A 25700-nucleotide genomic window follows, 5' to 3' on the forward strand; every position below is an offset into this window, starting at 1 on the left:
AGAGCCAAATAGGATCCAGAGCAAGCAGGAGACACTTGAATGAATAAGGAAACTCCTCCATACAGATAGAGCAACCCAGCTTTCCCAAATTAAATTTAGGGTACTAGGAAGAAAACTTGACTTTTCCAGAGTTATTGGGGGATGGGGATAAGTGACTTTAAAGGCCAGACAGACCCTCCAACATTAGATTATGCTTGTTTGTATAGCAGGGTGCCCTCGGGCAAAACTATCATAAATAGCTTGAAAGTGAAATGGAGTATTCCATCTGTTTCTGGAATATTTCAACAGCACCTGCTTTTAAGGTAGAGAGCTTAGCGCTGTCCTCACCAACTACCTCCCCCCAATCATCTCTCCCTTTTTACTAAAGGAGTCTTCGTACACACACATCCAGCACCTGCCTGAGGAAACAGATTCTTTTGATTTTTCTCCTACACTTACAAATGGTTTAAAAAAAAAAAAAAATACCAGCATTGACAGAGCTGGAAGCTGAAGGCCCTAAAGCTTTGATTCTTTCTTGTTTCTGATTCGAGCTTGTACTACACAAAGAAAAGCGAACCTTCCTAGGTTATGGTCAGGTAGAGATTAATGTGTCAGTGAACAAGAGAAAATAAGAGCAGTTCCCATTCTAGACTGCTGAAGCATGCAGGGATCACAAAAATGGCAAAGTGTAGGACAGGAAATAAAACAAACAAAGGAATAAATAAATGAATAGAAGAATAAATGATTATATAAATAAAATGACAGCTTAATTTATTAATGGATAGATAAAAAGATGAATGAATAAACAAATGAATGGGTGGATGGATGAAACATATTTTTTAAGGTTCACAAAGGGCTTTCTAGATACATCATGCCAAAGCCTCAAAAGGGTCCTGTGAAGTAGGTACTACAAGTATAAGTATTCACATTTTATAGATTAGGAAACTAAGATCGAAGAAATTAACAAATTTACCCAGTATCACAAAGCTAGTGTCAGATGCAAGGTTTGAATTCAGATCTTCCTGTAGAAAAGCCTACGGGTCTATTCACTATGAAATACTGAAAAAAGCATTGAATTTAAAATAAAGTCCCTGTGATTCAAAATCAAGTACTCCTAATTAAAATCCTAGCTGTGTTACTTATTACCTGTGTCATTCTGAGCAAATCCCTTCTCTTGACTGTGACTCAGTATACTCGTCTATAAAATGGACAGGTAAGATTAAAGGAGTCAATAAAAAAAGTAAATTGAAGCTCTAAATGGTAACAAAGCAAGTTAGTGTTGTAGTAGGAACTTGAACTCAGGTATTCTGGCTTCAAGATAAGGGGAACTTTCCATTATATTAGACTGCCTCTCCAAGGAACTCAATAGAAGAAAAAAATTTTTGCTTGTCAAGTATATTAGAATGTATGCTTATCCACCAATTATTAATGAAATAATTCTATTGTTTTTTAGCAAAAGATTTCATTGTCTAGCCATAAAAATATAAGCTTCATTTTGAGATTTTTAGCTCCCCCGTCTATATTAGTTTATTTTAATAAAAAATTTCCAAATATTTAAATATTTCAGTAATTGGACAATTTTGCTAATGTAAAATGAGAAAAATGATAGTTTTTAAAAAGCTTTAAAATAAAAAAATAAATAAAATCAATCAAAAATAAATAACTAAAATATTTTAAATTAATTTTATTTTAAATTTAATTTTAAATTAATAAGAATTAGGAAATAACATATTTTAACAATGAAACACTCTACCCCTAGAATAACAATGAGGCTTGGGGATCTTGAACTTCCTCTGTTGATTGATTAGGAATTAGTTCTCCTCAAAGAACATATTTTAATACATCTTTAGCAACCCTATAATAGACATATCAATTAGTAAATCAATAAATATTTATTGAATGCCTGTGTACCAGGAATTGTAGAAAGTTCTGGGGATACAAAGAAAGGTAAAAGACCATCCTTATTTTCAAAGAGTTCATTGTCTAATAAGGAAGACAATATGCATATACTCGTGTACAAACAAGCTTTATATAAGATAAACTGGAAATAATCAATGGAGAACAGGCATAATTACAGTTAAGGAGGATTGGGAAAGACTTCTTATAGAAAGTAGTATTTTAGTTAGGATTTGAAGGAAGAAAGGAAAGCCAGAAGATAGAGATGAAGAGGGAAAACATTCTAGGTAAAGGCATAGCCAATGAACATGATTGCAGTTGGGAGATGGTGTATCTGTTTTAGAGAGGCAATGTCACAATCAGAATACACTGCATGGAGTGGGAGGTGAGAGGTGGAGAGGAAAGAAAAACACAACTAAGGTAATAATATGTAATAAAATAGGAAAGATATGAGAAGGAGCATCAGATTATGTAGAGTTCTGAATGACAGTGGATTTTATATTTGATCCTGGAGGTAACAGAGAACAAGTAGAATTTATTGAATAGAGAGGTCAGACCTGTATTTTAGGAATATCACTTTGAAGATTGAAGTTAGACTTGGGGGAAGAAAACTAACCAACAGGGTATTAATGATACAGGCATGTGAGATGAAATGGGTCGGTTCCAAGGTAGTGACAGTGTGAAAGGAGAAAAGGGAGTGAGAGATATTACAAAGGTGAAATCTATAGGCCATGGTAAATATTTATATAGATAGGTGAGGGAATATAAAGAGTTGAAGATAATACCTAAGTTTTGAGCCTGGGGTGATTAGGAGGATGGTATCACTGCATACAACAAGCAGAAAGTTAGGAAATGGAAGAATTTGGAGAGTGAGAGGAGTTCAATTTTGGATATGTTGATGTTAAGAAAATTGTAAGATAACTATAACTATAAGATGTCTAATAAATAGTTGAAGATTTATTGAAAGTCAAAGGAGAGGATTAGGTAAATTTGAGAACCATATGCACAGATATGATAATTCAACCTATGAGAGCTGATGAGATTACCAAGTAAAATAGTATAGAGGGAGAAAATAGAGTCAAGGATATGGGCCTGTGCAAGAAAAGGGTGGAGTCCACAGCAGAGGGTTTGGGGGAGAGTTGGGATTGAAAGGTGTGGGCAAATCTGAAGTAAAAGAAAATTTAATCTGTAGGTTTAAAATTCTAATGCTTAAAAAACTACTCACAGTGAATATTAATATAATTCAGTCTCCACTGTGGTAGATTATACAACACAATGTTAGAATTTAGACTGTAAGAACTGAAAGGGTCTTTAGAATATAGAAATTGCTTCTGGAAAGATTCTTAGAAAATGTAATGGTGAAGCTATGTTAGCATGTGAAAGCTTTCTAGGAACTTAAAATATAAAAGATAAGACCTGCAAGCGATTTTGCAAAATAGAATATAAAAAGGTAACCTAAAGGGAGCACAGAATGCTAGCTGAAACAAGTGAAAACACAACAGAGCTGAAATGTTACATACACAGTTGCAAAGGATCTCAGGTGTAGTTTGATCCAATTGTCATCTACAGTATTAATCAGCTCAATGACAACCTCAACAAGTAGTCATCTGAGTTCTACTTAAAGACCTCCTCTAACGAAAAAGTCATTTGATAAGATAACATATTTTCTTATTGGTCAACACTAATTGCTTTAAAAAATCCTTTATAATGAGCTGAAATATATTTCTATAGGAAAACTAAGATCCTGCTTCCTAGTTGCAAAGATAATACTTTTAATTTTTTCATATTTCATCTTCCAAATCCAATTCCAGGGCATTGTTTCATTTCATCATTTCATCATCAACTAAGTTCTCTCCAATCATGGTTATGGTAACAGATATAAAGTCAGTATCTGTTTCATATTTAAAAAGAAAACAGACAAAAGCATGATAGCCTGAACACAACCTCCTAGAACCTTCTTATTTCCTGAAAGGAAAAAAAATCAACTATTGCTTCTTTCTATTTTAATAAACTGAATATATTAATTTACAGTTTGGAATATCCTATCAATCATAGACACCAACCATAATTACATTAAATAATATTGTTGATTCAAAAAATAAAAGTCAGCCAGGATGGGTACACATTGGAGCTCAACCGACAGTTTTCAAGAAGTTCTAGAATAAAAGACTGTTATAATTTCAAGGAACCTAGAAACATAGAACTTACAATGAGGAAATGAGTATTTAGATCAAACCCTTTATTTTACAAATGAGGAAATCAGGATGCAGAAAACAGAATTGACTTAACCTAGGCCTGAGGAATCTTTTGCTACTAGATTACCCTGCATATTATTTTAAAATAGTTCACAAAATAATACCCAAAATGATAAAATGATTATTCACCCTCTCACCTATAGCAGAAAAATAATACCATGTAGATAATAACAAATACATTGATCTTGTAAAAAGTGATGACACTGCAATACTTTCTGAAATCACCAGAAAAATCAAGTATATAGTCACATAAAAATTCTATATATTTCTTCCTAACAACTTCAGGGTTTTGTCTATTGTGACATGCTAGGTAAGTATGTATAAATAAATATACATAGATACACATGCATCCATACTCACGACTATATGCAGGCATAAATACATGCATGTCAATATATACAGCTATAGCTATATATAGACATGCTTGAATCCAAACAAGCAATAGTTCATCATGGTGTCATAGAAAAAAATACTGTATTTGTAGATAGAGCACCTACATTTGAGGACCGGTTTTGCTACTTTGTAATTGTGTGACTTTGGTTAATTCATTTAATCCTAACTTTCAAGATCTCTTACAGCAATCAATCTCATGTTCTCTTCTCTAAATATAAATTTCTTCCTCAATAAAATGATTGGGGGTGGGAAGTAGGGGTTGGAGGTAGTGGACCAGATATATCCTTAAATTGCCTTTTAGCTCTAGAAATTTATATTCTAATATTCCATGTTCTAAATGCCAGCCATTTCAAGATTCATGCTCTAAAACTAAATTTAGTCTGTTATAACATTGTATATATTAAGGATTCTTTCAACCCAAAGACCATTTGCTGCTATTTTTTTCTCCAACTTGTACCCAGTAGCTACTTTCTGGAAACTTTCCTCCTGGAGAATCTCTTCTGAAAGTTTCTTATCATCTAATCATTCTTTTTAGTATCCTTTGCTGATTTTCTGGTCACATTCCAAACCCTAAGGATAAATATTTCCCATAGCTCTTTTCTGAAGCTTCTTCTATTCTCTCTACACTCGCTCACATAGGGACTTTAATAGGCTTATAATTTCTATACAAATAACTTCCAAATGTATAATAATCTCTTCTGAGCTCCAGTCATACATTTCCAACTGCTACTGGATATTTCAAAGCTGATACAGAAATATCTCAAACATTCCTCTAAAACCCATTATTCTTTGACAGTATCCTTTTTTCTGTCAAAGATACCATTACCTTCCAGGCATTTTAGTTTGAACTTTGTTATTATCCCTGATTTTGTACTCTCCCTTACTCCTTATATCTAATCAGTTGCCAACTGGCTAATTTCTCTTTACTCAAATAGCAACAGAGTAATTTATCATCTCTCACCTGGATTACTGCAATCTTCTCTTATTTGGTCACTTCACATCATCTCTCAAGTCTCCAATCTATCCTCTATGAAGCTGCCAAATCTTTGACCATGTCACTCCAATGGCTTTCTATGGTCTTTATAATTAAATATAAGATCTTCTGTTTCACATTTAAAACCCTTCACAATGTGGTTCCAATTTATCTTTCCAGTCTTACTAGAAAAGATCCATACTTACTCCAATACATGGTGGTGGTAGTGGCGGCAGCAGCAGCCTTCCTTTGTATAATGCTTAAATTTTTACAAAGCACTGTACTTAAAAAATTTTTAGGAAGTAAGGCATACTTTTTTTTTTTTTAAACTGATGAATTAATGAGGTAAGGTGACCTGGCCAAAATCAATCAATTATGACTGGCTAGGACCCAGGTCCCTTGACTTCCATTCTAGTACTCTTTTACAGATAAGGAATTCAGAGATGTAAGGTATGCCTCATGGTCACATAGGTGTCAAAATCTAAAGGGAGGTCTTTTGATTTCAAGTACAGTGCTCTTCCTAATATACTGTGCTACCTCTGGTGTGAACAATAAGTCTTACACAAAACATAAATGTCTAGCATTTCAAATTAAGGGACTTGTAAGTATAGGAGCTCCATTCCTCCTCTGTGCCTGTGTTTGATGAAGGAGGAGGAAGGGAATAGGAAGAAAAAATAAAATGTAATGGCGGAATTGGCATACCAGAGAGATATCCCTTTCTGGAATTCACCCAAGGTCTGGCCTTTCATTTCAGAGGCCCACGTCCACATCCTTGGTAACAGGATTTTGTCAAGGGCACCTTGAAGTTCCCCTGACCTGGGCTGCTCCATGTTAGCAGCAAAAGACAGGAGACAGGCCCCTCTGACACCTATTTAACAGATGGAGAGTGGTATGTATGGGATATCTTTAATTCTCTCTCAAGAACACCCTGCAGTGCTAAAATGCAATTTCCATACAACTCTTCTACACAAGAATTCACTCTGACCATTATTGGTAGAAGGAAGTCAAGCATCAAACAAGTGAAATGCCAAAACACAAATGGAGATTAACAAAGATCCAGGGAAGAGAAGAAAGCACCTAGGATGGAAAAAGGATTGGAAACTGGGACACATGAGGAATGCTAGAGCTACTGGTGCTACTTAGCCTGGAGCACAGAAGAAAGAGTATGTGACCAGAGTATGACAACAGTGATGACTCTAAATTCAGGGATGTTGTGGAGTCAAATGAGAAGTTTTGTGTGTGTGTGTGTGTGTGTGTGTGTGTGTGTGTGTGTGTGTGTGTGTATGAATGTCTATTTTATGGAAGTATCAGATTCTGTGTGATGGCCTAAAGAGAGCAGGACTAAAACAGTGTGCTGATGTTGAAGAAAGATAAATTTTAGCCAATACAAAGATAAGGATTTTTAAAAGTGGAGGTGGCTCACTCTGGAAGGATTAGATTCTTCCTTATTCAGGAAGGGGTAGAACATGATGACCTCTGAGACCCCTTTCCAATTATAACTTTCAATGATTCTATGATAGTATTATCTTAGTGTCCTGAAATCATAAAACAATTTATTTCAACAACCATTAAAGTGCCTAATATTTTTACTAGAAGCAGAACCATAAATTCAGTTCTGGATAAGATATAAAATTTAAATAAAATATGCCCCTTGTCATTCAGGAAAATTACAATATAATCATATAATTATATATAATATGACACAAATAGAACTACAGTTCTATATCAATTAACACAAAAACCATTTATAAAAGTGAAAACAAACTACTATGTGGGTAAAGGGAGAAGAGAAGAAAAGGATGAAGAAAATCAGGAAAGCCTTCCTGAACTCCAAAAGCAGTTTCTGTAGAAACTGATGAAGGGGAGTCTTAGATGCAGACACATGTTTATTAATAATCTTTCATATACAAAATGTTTAAAAAGAAGCTTAACAAGATAGTTTCTGACAGTTCAAGATAACAGGAAGAGCTCAAGCTATGTCATCCAACTTTCACACATGACCTAGAGGCATTGACTCCTTCATTCAAAGCACAAAATACAAATAAATAATGAAAATTATCTTCCTAGGCTTAAAAGCTATTGAACAATATTTTGAAATCCTTTGCCCGAAGTGCAGTGACTTGAAGAGAAGAGATAGGGAACGATGGAGAACAGCTGGAAAACTTAAATTACATTTGTAACCAAGGAGGCCCAATAATAAATGCTCCATCGAACAAGCCAGTAACCAAAGCCCAACCTCCCCTTACCTTAAGATGCAGAAGCAGCTCTTAGCTCCCGAAGATAAGCGGCAGAAGCCAAACCTCTGTTTGCTGTCAATGTCAGTAAGCACAAATGTGAAATTCTGGCCAACTTGGCTCACTGTAAGGCTAAAGGAAAGAAAGAACAAAGGGAAAATAAATTGTGCAACCAGTTCTGTGATAAAAATTATCTAATCAAACCAAGTCATTGAACCTGTAACATTTCCTTTCTCAGTGAGCCTATGGTTCTCGAAATGAACTTGCACATTTACATTTTTCATCAGCATGGAAGGGAAATTAGTAAGAAACTCAATCTCCAGGACTACCTTTGAAAAATAATATATCACTATACCTAAAATAAAAAGAAGTCAATCCCAGGCTTTATCACTATCTGGTAGGATAATCTAAGCAGGTTAACTTATTTCTTGGAGTTTAAGTTTCACATCTGAACTATGAACAAATTAGAATATATGATTTCTGAGATCTCTCTGTCAATTCTGACATTCTATGTGAAGAGAAAGGTCAGAATCAGTTCTGGGCCTGGAATAATTAGACTGAGTTCAAATCTCACTTTACACATTTATCATTTTGTGGCCTCAAGCAAGTCACTTAAACTCTTCTCAACCTCAATTTTCTTCAACTACAAAAATGAGGGAAAGGGAGCACCTACTTCAGAGGGTTGTAAGGATCAAATACAATAGTACAAGGTATCCCAAAAGTCTTCCTTGCAGTTCAAAGATTAATCATCTGAAAATACATCAGTACTTTTGAGACACCCTGAACATGTAAAGCAACAAATACACATAAACACAAGCTATGTTCTATAGTCCTCTCATACCCCAACATTCTGTTCTAAGTTCTTTTCCTGTACTGACATTCTCTGTTTTTAGCCCCATTTTAGCTCTAATGTTCTAAATATTCTGATTTTCAATATCCTTTCCAGTCGTCATTTTTTTCCCCCCAAGCTCCCTTCTACAGTATTTCTCTCACTCTTTATTCCTGGTTCTATGATTACATGATTCTAAATGATGCCCTAGAAATGCTTAGGGCTACTTGGCAAAACCACTTACAGATACAAGGAACAAGGTGTGCATTTGTTTTCCCAAATGCCATTTTCCTTATAAAATTTTTGAAACCCAGAGCAGCTCATTTTGGAACCCAGGAAAGCCAGACTGTTTTAACAATGCAAGCTGCTTTCCAAGACAGTGAAAAACATGCTATAGAAAAGCATTAAACAAAGCAATGTTTTTACCGCATTAAAACAAAAATAAAAAGCACATCACAAATATAGACCTCAAAGTAAAATTAGAATGCAATGTCTGTTCTTTAAAAAAAAAAAAAAAAAAAAAAAAAAAAAAAAAACACAACCAATACATTATAATCAATCATAAAAATGATTTTAAATTAATACAAATATAGTTATTTTAAAATTCTAATAATGGAATTTAGTAATGTCAGCTTTTAAAAAGAGCTTTAGGACTTGGAACACTAGAACATTAAGGTTACAGAAACCTTGCCACAAAGGTATGACTCCTTAGCTGAGACGTGCATGGACAACAGGAGCCTAATAAATACTTGTGATTTATTATTAAAATGCAATGAATGGCTCTGATGAGATTTTAGAATTAACAAAGAATTTACTTCCCAAAATTTTCAGTGTAATTTATGAATTTTCATACTTAAAACATTTTCTTTTCCACATAAAGTCTCAAAAATGAGTTTATGTATTATGTAGTAAGATTAAAGAAGTGTTCTTCTCTATAATTCACTAAACAGATTAAATGAATAACATTATCAAGGAGAAAATGGGAAACAATAGTTGAAGTATTCTTCTTTAAAGATAGCACTCATAATGATTAGTCTTCTGCACTACATAAGACTTCTAAAAGTCAGCTCTTATAAAAGCCCTGGATAAAAGATATACCTGTAAATCAAGACTCAAGGAACCTTTGGGATACAGAACACCTTTAATGGGTCTTATGTTGCAAGTCCTGTTTGGCAGCATTATGCAAGGGGCACCAAATACCAATAGCTTTTATCTCTGCCAGCAGATGTGGTTTAGTGGAGAAAGCCCAATACCTGAGACACGAGAATTCAAGTACCAACTCCACTGAACAAATCTGAATCTCTATTCACTCATCAGTCAAAAAGGGATAACGATACTTATATTTCCCACCTCACTGTCTTGTTGCCAGGCTATGATAATAATAATAACAGCTCACATTTAGATAGAGCTCTATGGTTACAAAAAAAAGAGTCAAAAAAGTGTAAGACTTGGAGTCTGGGTTTTAATCCCAGTTCTGACACATACTAGCTATGTAACCCTGAGTAAAGGCACTCTCCCCTATCTAAGCCTTGATTCCCTCACTTTTAAAATAAGGGCTATTCTATTTGTGCTATTGGGGGTCTTATGAAAAAAGCAACTGTTCAACAACTATCCAGAGTTACGGTCAAGATGAAATAGAATGACAACCATTGTCATTTCAATAGGCCTCTAAGATTTATAGAATAAGTTTCTCAACTCTCTAGGAGTAGAAATATTACTAGAATAATTCTTCAGATGATAAAACTGGTTCAGAGGAGAAAAGTGGCTTGAACACTTTCATATGGCCAGTAAGTAACAAAACTGGGATTCCAACCAGGGTTTTCTAACCTAGCATGTGCAAGTGAGGTGGTAGAAAAGCCTCTAGATGTTCAGCCATAGAATCTGGATCAGAATCCTAGCTCACTACTTAGTACCTGAATAATCTTGGGTAAATCACTTCCAATTTCTAGGTTTCTGCTTTTTCAACTACAAATGAAGGATCAGACCAGAACCCCTCGAGCTATAAATTATATGGTCCTCTGCTTTTTTTTTTTTTTTTTTCCGGGGTTCTAGTGTATCTCACAGGATCTCTCAAATGTGATTATTTGTAGGAAACTGTTTTTAAATCTTTTTCATCTAAAAAAAAATTTAATCCCAAATATATATCACCATCCCTATTTTCCTCTCCATCATCATCATCATCATCATCATCATCATCATCTTCATCACCATTACCACCACCACCACCATCACCACCATCACTTTAAATTAACAAGGTTTTCCTATGACAAAAGTCCAGGAAAGAACCTATTTCAATTTAAAGGGGGATGAGGGATTATATTGTCTGGAGATTGATTGCTGAGCTAAGAAAATAATTCAGAAGAGAAAAGGAAAACACTTTCTTCTGCCAGGTTTAACCAAGAATGTGAACAGAAACAAGGTAGCAATTTAAAGGAATGTGGTAATAAAAACAGGTGTAAGTAATGCTATCATACATCCTGAACAAGCCAAGAGAAGAAACACATTTCTATAAAAGTTACAGAGCTGTCGAGGGGACACCCAATGCTACCTTCTTGTGGCTGTTATGTTTTATCTATAAAGCTTGGATGCGATGTTACTATGGTGACTTAATACTATGTTTTAAAGAAGAATTATATGATTAATTTTAACAAGGTTGAGAGCTGAGGATGTGTGAGAAACAAAATTCAAGCTCACATAATTAAAGTGATTGGGGACGAAAGCAAGGCTCACTTGGGGGAGGGGGAAGGTTTGTGTGATTGAATTATTTTGCACAAGAGGTCAGAAAAATTTTAAGTTATAAATGCACCCCAGATTTTTTTAAGGCAATGCTTTGTGTTCTCATAAACAATGTACCTTTCATAAGTTTAACTCTGAACTTCAGGTTCTAAGATGTTTAAAAAAAAAAAAAAAAAAAAAAAAAAAAGGTTCTGCCAGTATTCCAAAAAGTTTAATTGTTTGTTGGTCTAGTTGGGATGTGTTGTATTTAAATACTTGATGCCTCACAAATGCCCATCCAGTCCTTGGTATAAGTTTGAGAGGCAGTAGAGTAGAATGAAAAATACTGGCAGAAAACCAGGGTTCAAATTTAAAAGTCATTTAACTGGGCAAGTCACATTTCTCCTCTGGAATTCAGGTTGTTCATCTGTCAAACAGAAATGACTATATTTGTCCTACTACTTCACATGACTATGAGGTGGACAATGCTTTGTAAATTTTTAAGTTATTACATGAATTAAAATTGTTATAATTACCTGTCTCTTAATCCTTGAAGGGGAAAAAAAAAAAGACAGGATATAAAGAGAACTTGTAAGTAGTAGTAGGTTCTAGCAATAAGATGGGTTAATCCTGACCTTGGGGATTCAAAAATATCTGGGTTCAATTTTTAATTCTGCAACTGTGTGGCCTGGGGCAGCTGACTTTCCTTCTGTAAGCTTCAGCTTTCTCCTTGGTAAAATGGAATTAATAATCCAATCTACACAACTACCTCAAAGTTATTTCATATTGTAATTATAAGATCCTGGCTAAAGTCTTTTACAAATTATAGTGTTACAGAAAAATATATTACTGTTTTAAAAAAAAAAACCTATGCAAAATACTTCAGAGGACCTATAATACCATCAACATGGGCACTTCTCCCAATGATACAGACCACAATTTTTTCATGACTTAGTAGCTAATTTGCTGAGGCCAAGAAAAAAAAAAAAAATACCCCCTAATGGTCAACAATCTGGTAATGAATCTCTTTTCATTCAGCTGAGCTAGCCCTCTGATAAATGACACACTATTACTCAATTGATCAACAAGTATTCATTAAGTTCTAGCTATATGTCAACCATTGCTTTAAGCCATAGGGAAAGAATGAAAAAGCAAAAACAGTCCCTGCCTTTAAGAATCATACATTCAAAAGGAAAAGAAAACAGATATATAATTATATAGAAGATCCATACAACAGATATAAGATAAACTTATTGAGAAAACCATTAGGAATTCCATGGACAAGGTTCCCATACCACTGATGGTTGGTAGGTCTTACAATAGCTTGTCCTCTTTTGGCAGCACCTGCAAGGTCACCTCCACACTTCAAGAGTAAGATTTTAGTGGAAGAACAATAATTATATACTTGTATAGTATTTTACAATTTACAAAGTGTCTTCTTTGTAAAAAGATTTCATGAAAATATTAATATCCTCATTTTACAAATGAGGAAACTGAAACTCATAAGATTTGATGATGCTTACATGACTAGAAAGTTGGACACCATCCTCAAGTCACTACACAACACATGAGAGCAGATTTTCATGAAGATCATCTTTCATATTCACAAATAATAATAATAATAAAACTAGCAATGTGAAATGTGCAACTATTTTATTTATCTGGGACTTCAAAAGAATTCATTCGTTTATTCAAGACAAGAAGAATTATAGGATCAAGTACTAAAGAGAGAATACTAAATTTGGAATCAGGAGACAGGGATACTAGTTCTGACTCTGTCACTAACTTTCAAAGAATAATCACACCTACACTCTAGACTTAGCTTCCTTACCAGTAAAAACCAATGAATTGAAACAGATAGCCTGTTAAGTTCCTTTCAGCTCTGACATTTTTATGTTCCTAAAAGTTCTGTATTTGGCTTATCTCTTTTCCTATGGGAGAAACTACCATTTGAATCCTGGTAACTTGGACAGATCAACCAGGAGAAGATGCTCCCCTCTGGCTGTAATTCTTTTTTATAGGTATTGAGCTTTTGGTTAACAACAGCTGCTAGTCAGACATCTAATTCAAAGAGAAGGGGCACTCTAGAGACTACATAGCTTACATTAGGACACTTACTTTTACAGACTGGTTGGGTATACTGCTAATGAATAATTAGGTAACAAACATTACCAAATGAGAAAGCTCAAAATTATTATATTTTAACATATCTCTTCTTGGGCAATTTCCAGTTAACTTATAATCAGGAAGTCCCTGTCAAATAGGCCTTAAAGGTTTCTGCATGGCAAAAAACCGATTCATCTTTTCACTTGTTGATACAGACTATAATAATATTAGATATTTGTCTGAGATGACTCCTTTGGGGGGAAAAAAAGGACCTCATTTCTTAATAGTTTACCCTCAACTTCAGCAGTAATTCTTTGTTTTACAGTAATTAAATGATCATAAAATGTCAGAGTTATAAGGGAACTTAGAACACAATAAGAAAACACAGACCATAGAGAATTAGAGCAAAAGGAAATTTAGGGCACAGAACATAGAATGTCAGAATTCAAAGGCCTTGAGAATGTAGATCTAACATGAAATATAAAAAACATAAACAATTTTAAAGTTCAAAAAAACTTTTGAGACACAAATACATAGGAATTGGGAGAAATCTTAAAACAAAGAAAGATTGGTTAGAGGCTCACAGAACCTTAAAATTCATTTAGTATAAACCCCTCATTTTACAAATAAAATCAATTTACTCAAAGTTAGTGGTAGAGTTGGAAACAGAATCCACAACTTTACTATAATTTTTTAACTTTCTCAATCTTTAAATTTTAACAATTCCTCAGGATAAAATTTCTTCATGAAGTTGTTTTTTAAAAAATAATTCTACTATAGATGCCCCAAGTAGATCAGCAATTTTGAATCCAATTGGACCCTAATTCCCAGCTAATCAAAAGAATCAAAACAAAAAATAGAAGTACCTCTAAAAAACAATCTTTTAATGATAAAGTCAACACTATCTTATACTTTTTAATGTATCTTCAAAGTCCATGTCAACATGAAGAACAAGGAAGAAAAGCAATGTTTATTCAAATCACAGAATATAACCTTCATGCTGCCTGCCAAGTGATGGTTATTTCTGTCTCCTCCAGAAGCATTTCATTAAATCTTGAAGAAGCTTCCAGGTATAGTATATAAATGGAATGCAGAGGCATGGACCATGTGGATGAAACAGTTGGATTCCAGGTATCACATGAGAGACAAGGTCCATGTTAGCCAAGTCATCATCACCAAACATTTATGGAAAAAATTATATGTGGGCCAAGGTATTAAATCCCACGTGACAGCTACTTGTCTTTTCTTCCACTGTTCCTGGGTTGTCAAGCAGGAATGGCTTAATACAGAACCACCTGCAGACTAAATAAAGTCCAAAGTCCTTAGTCTGGCATGTAAGGCTTTCCACAACCTACCTCTAATCTCTCCCTTTATCCTCATTCCTCTTAACACACTCCATGCTCCAAACAAGGTTGTTTAGCCAAGTCCTTTTGTCCCTATACAGCACATTCCATACATTACCAATACATTGTATTTGCTGATGTTCCCAGTACTTGAAATATCTCAGCCATCTCTACCACTCTTCAAAAGCCAGCTTAGATACTACCTATATCTACTATGAAATCCTCTCTCGTACCCTTCTATCATAAATAACCCTCTTCTCTTAAACTCATCAGTATCATAACATTTGTATATTTCTTAAGCATTCATTGTATCCCATATGATATATAATTATGAACCTCAAAATCCTTATTATAATGTGAACTCCATAAAGGCAGAGATGCCCCCCTTTTTTTCTATTTTTTATTCTACTATTCTGTATTATTACTCTATTATTTATCACCTCTGGTGGGTGCCCAGCCAAGTACTCTGTATTGAAAAACAGAAGCTTCACTGATATTTGTTGAGTTATGAGGATGAAAGGTGGTAATGAAAAAAAAAAAAAGTGCTGCCAAACTCAAAGGGCTATAAATGATAGTTATGATTATTAGTTGAATTGAATAGCCCACCTTTTTCTTACTGTGTATTTTGTCTCACCAATCCAATTAGGTTCTTTGAGGGAAGGTGGCCATGGCAAGTAAAGTGACTTAACCAAGGCCACAGAGTAACACAGTAGCAGAACCAAGAACAGAATTAGTGTCCAGAATCTAAGCCCAATGTTCTATCTACTGCATCCTACTATTGTTCTATTTGTTTAAAAATACCTCAGGGACCTATGATTTCATCAGTGGGGCAGCTCTCTCTACCAACACCAATCATAACATTAACACAGAATCTTGGAGAGCTACTTAAGGCTCAGAGTTTAAGTGATTCACTCACAATTATATAGTTAGTAAATGTCAGAGGTGGGATTTTAAGCTATTCTTCTTAATTCCTATCTATGCTCAATCCACTATGCTATGTTCTGTCTCTAGTTTTAAAATACTAATTTAAAAATAACAGCCATGGGAAAAAAAAATCTGCCCAAAATGAATCTTCATTTAAGTCATATTTAAACTGATTAAATTGTTTAAAGACCCAACTACTTACTTGAAATTCCAGCTCCATTAGTTCCTACAAATATATCATCACCATGATTTGTAATATACCTTGTATCAGTGAGTAAAGCATAAGTTTTATATCTAATTGGTTAATACAAATGTAAAACTTGCATTAAATAATTGTTAGCAAACACATGAAAAAAGAGAAATTTATGTTGCTCTATTTATAATCTAACGCATTTTAAGATTAAGGCAAATTTTTCATTTAAAATTGACTGCATGTATACTCTGACTGGCCTAGGAGTCCTTACCTATTTTTCCCCAGGTGAGAATATTCCTTTCTTCTTAAACTTTCCCATGATCCTTAGCTCTCCTCTATATTGACTATATTTAATTGCACATCATAATTATATTATTTCATTTTTGTATCCCTAACACCAAGCATAATGTTACACACATGGGAGGAGGTTGAATTAAATGAAATTAAAATATATAATAAAAATAATTAAATTAAATCAAAACTCCATAGATATCATCTAGTATGACTTCCTCATTTAAACAGATGAGAAGAAAGTGACTTACCTGAAGTTATACAATTAATAGGAAGTAGAACCTAAGACTTGAACCCACGTCACTTTATTCCAAGTCCAGTACCCTGGTCATTACTTGGGGCTGTGTATCTGACCCAACATATCAATAATGTAGAACGAAAATTCCATTTCAGGAAAACAGTCAAACATCTTTAAATCTGATAGACTTAAAATTTCTTTTTATTGAATATACATACAATGCCTCCCCTTCCTCCTCCTCCCCTCCTTAGCACTCTTTTTATGTTTGTTTCTCTCTCTCTCTCTCACACCCCCCTTTCTTACCTTCAATCCCACATACATATACATGTACACACATGTATGCTATATCCAAAACACACAAATTTCTATAATAATACTTAAACATTTAATATACTAAACATACAGTATAAATAGCAGGAGTTTAAACTCTAACCATGCAAACATCAATGGTTTAAGTTTGGTATTGAAATTAAAAATTCATTGAACTACAAAAGACTTTAAAGATGACAAAATGCAGCATAGTGCAGTGAAAGAGCACTGGGCTTAGAGTCAAAAAGATCTACATTCAAGTTGTAATACTGGCACTCACAAATTATATTAATTTGTGCAGATCATTTCACTTCTAGGTCTCAATTTCCTTACTTATAAAATGGGGATAATAATCCTGCCATTATTATTTCAGTGTTATTTAATGGAAGTGGGGATGAGGGAAATGTGTATACCTTAAAGCATTATTATAAAATTTATTATGTAAGTTATGAAGAATAAAATAATTACAGGGTTTAGAGGTCTTTTAGATCTTTAGAGGTCTTTAAGTCTTTAAAGATCATGTGATCCAGCACCTTCATTTTACAGATGAGGAAACTGAGGCTCAGAGAGTTTAAGTGACTTATGCAAAGTCATAAAGATATAAAGTAGCTGAGTTAGAATTTGAGCCTGAGTTCTCTGACTCCAAATTATGACCTCTTGGTTACTAGACCACTGCTTCTTCTTTATTGTTATTAATATTATAATTTAATCCTCATTTTGCAGATGAGGAAACTGAAGATTACAAAGGGAAAATTATTGGACCAAGGTCACATAGTCCATTAATTAAGAAGTCATTTGTAAATCTTTTGCCTCCCAATCTAGGGCTCTTCCACTATCCCATGCTCCCCTACCAAGGCACAGTTAAAAACTTTTAAACTTTTTGATGATGCCCATAAAATCCCCAGGAAAGAGGATATTGTAACTCTCCCCAGCACATAGGTGCTTTAAATCATAGTTAAACAGACAGAATGTTACAAATAGTATGGTTTTCATTCTCCATAGCAATTTTATTAACAAGTTTTTTTTTTTTTTTCTCTCTAGTAAAGTTTAAAAATCTAACACTACCTGTCCACACAGAAGGGGAAACAAAACTTGGTCAAAGTCTGTAGAACTTCCTGTGGAGAGAAAAAGAGATAATTTATACATGTAATGGGAGCAATAAATCTAACATTAACCACAAGCGCCCAATCTTACAACTCTACCCCTGAAGAAATCTGAGACAGATGAAGAAATATGAGCTTTATCAATTACATGGGGAGGAGGACTGGGCAGTCAATCATGTGAAATAATAAACATGATCAAACTTCATTAAAAATGAAAAATTAATCAAGATTCACACATGGGCAAGCAGCAGGGGCCCGGCAGCAAAGCTCCAAAGGGAGGGAGGAGTTTGCATGGCTGAGTGTTAACACCCCTCAAGGGACCATCTTCAGCATGACCATATGGATCAGACTGAATAACACCAAACCACATGGGCTTGGCCTGGCAGGACCAGTTCTGCTGGCACCATTTTTGCCTGTTACCTAGGAACAGAGGGGTCTGGGATTAGGAACCGCTTCCCAACATCAATAGGACCAATAACAAGAAAGAGATAAAGCCAATCATTATCAGAGATCATTTTTGTTGAATGTACTCACAATCTTTTCCTCCATTAAAAAGTCTATTTGCTTATTTTCATAGAAAGTTTCTGTTTGTCACCAATTTATTTTGACATCAAATTGTAACTGTTTCAAGTTTTGGAGTTTTTTAAAATGACACCACTGTGCTTGTCCTTGTTTACACATTCCCAGGTTATCAATTAATAAAAGTAAACTATTAATTTAAATGTGTTTTTGAAATAAGTAGGTACAAATCACTAAACATTCTTCAGAAAGTGTATAGAATGGAAAACCTTCATTCAAGAAAGGCGTCAAGAGTCAGAGAATGTTAGTGCCAGAATGAAGGCTGGTTCACAGAGCAACATAACATAAAACACAGAATGCTAGCCTCAAATGGAACACATGAATACAGAATATTAGAACATAAAATATTATTTTGGAAACTCTAAAAAAACATAGAATGTTAGGACATAAAACTGAACATTAGGAAATGGGACTTTATAATGTCAAGAGACACTTAAGAGTCATTAGTAAATAGAATGATTGAACATGGAACCAAAAAAGGTTAAAGCATGTATACAAATACCCAGATAAATGCAAGAAGCCATTTAAGTTAGCAAACATTTTTTAAGTGTCCGTCATATAAAAGACACAAAAATTACCTAGACAACTTCCTGTGACAAAGAAAATTTTTCCAGTTTAGCTTAGCTTAAATGAAAAGTCTCACCCGCACCATTACTTCATTCATTTGTTGATCATTAATTCAAATGTTAGAAAAATTACACATTTATCCCTTTCACAAATCTGTTTTGCTCTCCACTCTTTTCTACTCACTCAGGATAAAACAATGAGCACATTTTTATGATTTTTTTTAAGTCTTGCGTCTAAGATGAAACAAGTCTGCCTTTACTAAGTCTAAATCTGTCAGTGTGACAAAGTAAAGATCAGGTTACAAATGTAGCCCTTTCCCAACCAATAATAATGAGTTATCAATGCTAACTGGATTGATGATGCTCGCTTCATTTAGTTTTAAAACCAGTTCTATCACTCAAGAAAGAAACTCACATCAATCTAATCGTCTATTCAATGAAGCATAACATACTTTGACTTTCCCTGCCAGAGCATATTCCTCCTACATTAATTCAAATGAGAAAATATTCTATTCTTTAACATTGTTAGGCAGGGACTATGTGTTAATTATAGCACTGATAAGAAATGGAAGCCAACACTAAGTGAATGGATTAGAATAAATACAAAGGAAAATTTCTCTCAACATAATCTAAATTGCTTTATATATACACTAGTCATATCTGAGTTGTGCTGTCTGTTAATAGCCTATGTGCTATTTTAAAAGCAGATGTCATCTAAAGATTAATCACTACCTAGCTCACCCAGAAGAGAATGCTTAGAACTGGAATTAAGAAGAAACAGGATCCTAGGCAGTTCTGCCAAAAGCATTCTCAATGTGGTCTGAGCAACTTATGATATTCTATGTTCTTAAAGCACAAATTTCATCAGCTCATAACCAACTCACTGCTAACACCAAACTTCAATGGCTCCTTAATACCTCTAGCATCTTATATAAACTATTTTAACTGTCATTTAAAACTTTTTATAATCTAGTCCAGTGGTCCTCAAACTTTTTAAATAGGGGGCCAGTTCACTGTTCCTCAGACTGTTGGAGGGCCGGACTATAATAAAAACAAAAACTCATACTCTGTCTCCCTCCACCCCTCGGCCCATTTACCATAACCCTGCGGACCACATAAACGTCCTCAGCGGGCTGCATCTGGCCCGTGGGCTGTAGTTTGAGAACCCCTGTCTTTTTCTCTCTTTCTGGTCTTCTTGACCATAGCTACTATCTACAAACCTTCAATTCCAATCACACTATTGCTTCTCTGCTATTCCACCCACACCATACTCCTAAATTCTAGTCCTCCTCTTCATTCCCCCCCCGGAAGAACTTGGATTCTGCCTCTGGAATCCTGGTCCCTAATATGTGAGTTTAACCTTATCTTGCCTAGAATCAAGACACCAGGATACATCCCTGGCATTTGCATACCATCACAGAGTTTGGTTCCTTTGATTCCTTGAATACTAATGTGTTCTATATTTGAAGATTCTATGTTCAAAAGTGCCTTCTAACTCAGTGATTCTAAGACTACTATACACAAGAATAAAGGAGTTTTCCTGGCCAATAAAAACATTACTCAAACAACTAGAAGGAACATTCTCTTTAAATTCTTTAGGGCCCCAGCCCCACTGACACCTTTATCCTCCCAATAATTCAAATAAAAGAAAAATTAAAATTAAATAAAAGAAAAAATTTAACAAAACAATAGTGTTGTCCTCTTTTACTTCAGGATCAAATTCTCTCCAAAAAGTTTATTTTATTTGCACTGTAAATGTCTTATAAGCCCAATTTTTTGCATTGTATCTTTCCCACTAAAATATTAGCCCCTTGAGGGCAGGGATCTAATTTTTATCTTTCTTTGTGTTTCCAATGCTAAAGCACAAAGCCTAAAGCAGAGTAAGCATTTAATAAATATTTGTCAACTAAATATCACTATTCAAAAGTCTACTCTTGCCATTTCATTTTTACTCAAGCCCACTGATGATTAACAATCCTGAGGCTATCTAACCTAGAGGTAGCCAGGTAGCCCAGTGGACTGGGCACTGAATTTTTTTTAAATTTTTTATTAATTTTTATAATTATAACACTTTCTTTGACAGTACATATGCATAGGTAATTTTTTTTTTTTTTTTTTTTTTTTACAACATTATCCCTTGTACTCCCTTCTGTTCTGGAATTTTCTCCTCCTTCCCTCCACCCCCTCCCCTAGATGGCAGGCATTCCCATACATATTAAATATCTTATAACATATCCAAGGTACAATATATATGTGCAGAACCGTATTTTGTTGTTGTTGTTGTTGTTGCAAAGGAAGGATTTATTCAGAAGGTAAAAATAATCTGGGAAGAAAAAAACAAAACCAAACAAACAAACAAACAAACAAAAGAAAACAATGCTCACAGTTTACACTCATTTCCCAGTGTTCCTTTTCTGGATGTAGCTGATTATGCCCATCATTGATCAATTGGAATTGGATTAGCTCTTCTCTATGTTGAAGATATCCACTTCCATCAAAATACATACTCATACAGTATCATTGTTGAAGTATATAATGATCCCCTAGTTCTGCTCATTTCACTCAGCATCAGTTGATATAAGTCTCTCCAAGAAGCCTCTCTGTATTCCTCCTGTTGGTCATTTCTTACAGAACAATAATATTCCATAACATTCATATACCATAATTTATCCAACCATTCTCCAATTGATGGACATCCATTCATTTTCCAGTTTCTAGCCACTATGAAAAGGGCTGGGCACTGAATTTTGAATAAGGAAGATCTGAGTTAAAATTGAATCTCAGATACTTACTAGCTCTGTGATCCCAGTTAACTATTCTGTTTCTGCTATTCAATTGTAATATAGGAATAATAAAAACAACTATCTCCCAGGGTTATTGTGAAAATCAAATGAGATAATATTTGTAAAGAGCTTAGCATACTGTGCCTGACATATTGTATGCACTTAGAAAATACTTGTTTTTTCTTTCCTTCTTTCCTAAGTCTAAATTCCAGAAGACAACAATATGTTAGCATGCTACAATGGATGAATACTAGAGGAAGAGATGGCAAACAAGTTCTACTCCTTGTACTTTCACTTAAGAAAAATACTATCTCATTCTGGCCTCAGTTTTCTCAGCTGTAAAACAAGGAGAAAGAGTGGAAAGCCTTTAAATTCTCTTCTGCTTTCTGACTCAGAATATAGGACTTTATGACTAGATGATCTCAAAGAAAATGTCCTTAATGTAGGAAGTAGTGTAAAACTATTAACATTCATTCTCTGTGCCTTATCTCTCTCTCTCTTTTTCTCTTCCGAACCTCCCAATCCATTCATTTCATCTCAAAAGGGAATTCTGCTAAAGAAAAGTCTTCCATGACGAATAACTAAATGTATTAGAAAACTTGCTTGGGCCATTGAAGATTTCAATAATTTGCTCTAGGAACACAGTCAATAGTGGTTGAAGGTAGGTCTTAAACCCAGATATCCCTAACTCCAAAGCTTGCTCTCTACCTATACCATAGCAATCTCTCAATGTGAATATTATTAGCCAAAAAATATATGATCAAAGAAGGAGATAAGGTCATTATAAAGGGAGAACATTGGACAACAAAGGAACAAATCAAAGTACTTACAAAATAAAAAACAAGAGGAAGGTCAACAGGAGATGAGTAATACCCTACAGAGGATTTTAGGGAGGATAAGGATGAAGTTTGCAGGGGATAAGTTGTAATTTTGGGGGATGAAAGAAGTGTTAAAACATGCACTGAGATCAACTTAGATATCTAAGTAAGCTCTTACTAAGAAGTCACTCTTTTGGCCAAGTAGTGAGCTTTTAGTTTGGTCACCATAATGTCAAAATTATCTTATGCTTACTGGATATTAAACTGGAAATTATCATATACACTAATATATGTGTATGCATGCATATATGTGTTTGTTTCTAGCTGTCATCAATATATTATAAAAGAAAAACAGTGGTTACTTATGGCAACATATATTTTGTGTTTCTTATTAGGATAATCATGTTATAGCTAGGAAGGACCTTAGAACAAAAAATATTAAAAGGAATCTGACCTCACAGAGTTAATGCTATAGATAGAAAAGAATTTAGAAATCATTTCATCTAACACCCTGATTTCACAGACCCAAAGAATAAAAATAAAAGGATCAAATACAAAAATCATGTTAGTATCAGAAGCAAGACTGAATCACTGAAAATCTTTCTCATCAGCCTCCTTCCAGAAAATATGACAACCACTTTCATAAGGAATATTCCACTCTTCAAAAAAGACACCAAAGTCCTGCTTTCAATGTAATACCAACAGTCCCTAAGCTACCTCATTGATTGTTTTGCTTAGGAAATGTTTTCTCTAACAACCAATTACATGTACTTCTTTCTATAAAACCTATCTTTGAGCAGTGTGGTAGAATGGAAAGAGAGGTGAATACAAAAGCCCAGGACTGGAATCTTCCTAGTTTTATAGCTATTGGCAAATGACTTCCCTCTATGAGACTCAATTTCCCTATTTGTAAATTGAAGAAGTTAGAGTAGAGGACTAATAGTTCTTAAATGTTATGGTCTTATGTGCTACACAGATGAAATGGAAATGAATCAATTGTCAGGGGATGAGGAGAGGTAGTATGAGCAAAGGAGAAGGGCAGCATCCGTCAGTTTCCAGGATCAATCCTAGAATTTATATTTTCACAAGGCTTTTTTATGTGCAGTTTGATTTCTTAACATTTTAATGAGCCCAAAAAAAAAAAAAAAAAAAAAAAGTGAATCTATAGCTTCCAGTCACCACAGTTAAAGTGCAGAGCATGAACTAGATCCCAAGGGGAAGGCAGCCCACCATGTCACTACTGGCTTTAGGACATACACCACCTGGTTCCATGTCCCCAGGTTCCAACTCTTTTCATAATCAAAACACTGCTGACATTATAAACCCCGCACGGGTTTGCTAAAATCCCCCTCAATCAATACGGCCAACACATAACTTATTGGAGACAACAGTGGGCTCATTGATTAAGTTGGGTTCCATAGCAAAGTTTTCAAAATAAATGAGACAAGTATACAGCATTCAACCCCTTTGTGTCACAAGACAATTTATGAAATAGGCAATTTCCAAAAGGGCCTTTTCCCCCCCACACAAAACAGACAATCACTTAAGTAGGAAGAAGCCAAAATACAAAGAAAACAGAAAGGGAGAAAGAAAGATTTACAAGTAACAACTCCCATTTCTATGAGGCACTTTGCTATTTATTCTTTTTCCTTACAATATTTCCCTGGAGATAAATAATACAGGTATTATTTGTATATACAATTGAAGAAACTGAAATCTAGATAGGTAAAGGCTTGCCTATAGTCACCAAACATCAGGACAAGGACTCAAATGCAGATTTCGGGTGCCAAATATTGTGATAATACATTGCCTTTAAACTATGTATTTATTACAATAAAGTATGATGTATCAACCAAAAGAATTAATGTAATAATTAAAATATAATAAAAGTACAGTATCCAGAACAAGGAAGCAACAATGCCACTATCCTTTACCCTAGTTAAATCGTATCTAAAGTGCAGTATCTAGTTTAGGGTGTCACATTTTAAGAGGAACAATAACAAACTGGACAATTTGGCCAAGAGAGATCAACAAGGATACTGAAAAGGCCTGAAAAATGGCCATATGTGGGCTGGTTGAAAAAAATTAGGAAAATTTAGCATAGATAAAACTTAGGAGAAGACAATTTTAGAATGGAGAGCTAAAATAGATCACAGAGATACCAACTCCTTCATCTTATGTATGAGAAAACTAAATGATCACAATCTTTGAATATTTGATATACCTTAATATAGTATAATATCTGTCTTAATATAAGAAAGAATGTACAAAAGAGTCTAACTTTGATTCAACGTAAAAATGATTTCTTAATAACTAGAAATGTCTGGAAGTAGTAAGCCTTAAGAGTCAGTGAAAACCTCACCCCCCAAGTATAGGTTAGATGACTACTTAGCAGGAATGCTGCAGAAGGAATTCATGTTTCATATTCATATCAAGAAGTCATCTGGTCCCCAGCTTCTTAACTGTGGTTTATAACCTTATGTGGCATCTCTTAAACTTAATGAAGGGATCACAAAATTATGACTTATTATCAGTAAATGTTTGACATATATCTATTACATGTACCCATGTAAAAATTTCTTGGACAAAAAAGGGTCAAGAGTGGAAAAAATTTAGGAAGTCCTGATGTAGTCTAATTCCTTCATTTTACAGATGAAGAGACTGAAGGCAGAAATGTTAAGCAATCTTCCCTTTAAGATTACCCAGGTAAAACTTGCCAGAACTAAGAGTCAAACCCAGATCCTTTAATGTCAAATCCAGTATTCTTCCACTATGTCACACTGACTTTACCAGCTGAATTAGATGATCTTGAAGCTCCTTTTCAACCCCATAATCCTACAGTTCTATGAAAATTGTTGTTCTACAGTATAATGAAAGGAATGAAAAAAATTCACACAACAAACCTCAATCTACTGAGAATGCAATCCATCACCCAGTACTTAATACATTTGCAAATGGGACATACACATCTCAAGATGATTTCTCACTTAACTTTGCATTTTTTCCAATTATCTGGGCAGAGGAATTAGCAAGTGGGGACCTTACCCTCTTGAAAAGATGGGAAACAGGGTACTATACTCTATTCATCCTTCTAGAAGGATGGTTCTCTCATCTAGCCACAAAACTAGGGGAAAGGTTTTTAAATTTATAATTTTACACCATTATAGAGTCCT

At 34.4% G+C, this 25700-nt stretch overlaps 1 protein-coding gene across 6 annotated transcripts in view; it reads right to left on the minus strand.

Moving 5' to 3' along the window:
* DENND1A (DENN domain containing 1A) overlaps positions 1-25700 on the minus strand; it is a 701497-nt gene that overhangs the window by 477859 nt on the left and 197938 nt on the right. For 5 of the 6 annotated variants that reach the window (XM_074293044.1, XM_074293042.1, XM_074293043.1 and 2 more), the window contains 2 exons: positions 17744-17793; positions 7743-7862 (listed from right to left, as the gene is read on the minus strand). In XM_074293044.1, coding sequence (XP_074149145.1) covers positions 7743-7862; positions 17744-17793 — 170 coding nt within the window. The remainder of the gene's footprint in view (positions 1-7742; positions 7863-17743; positions 17794-25700) is intronic. The other variant, XM_074293045.1, reaches the window with a different exon arrangement.

The sequence above is a fragment of the Sminthopsis crassicaudata genome, chromosome 2, assembly GCF_048593235.1.
Source record: "Sminthopsis crassicaudata isolate SCR6 chromosome 2, ASM4859323v1, whole genome shotgun sequence".
Lineage (NCBI taxonomy): Eukaryota > Metazoa > Chordata > Mammalia > Dasyuromorphia > Dasyuridae > Sminthopsis > Sminthopsis crassicaudata.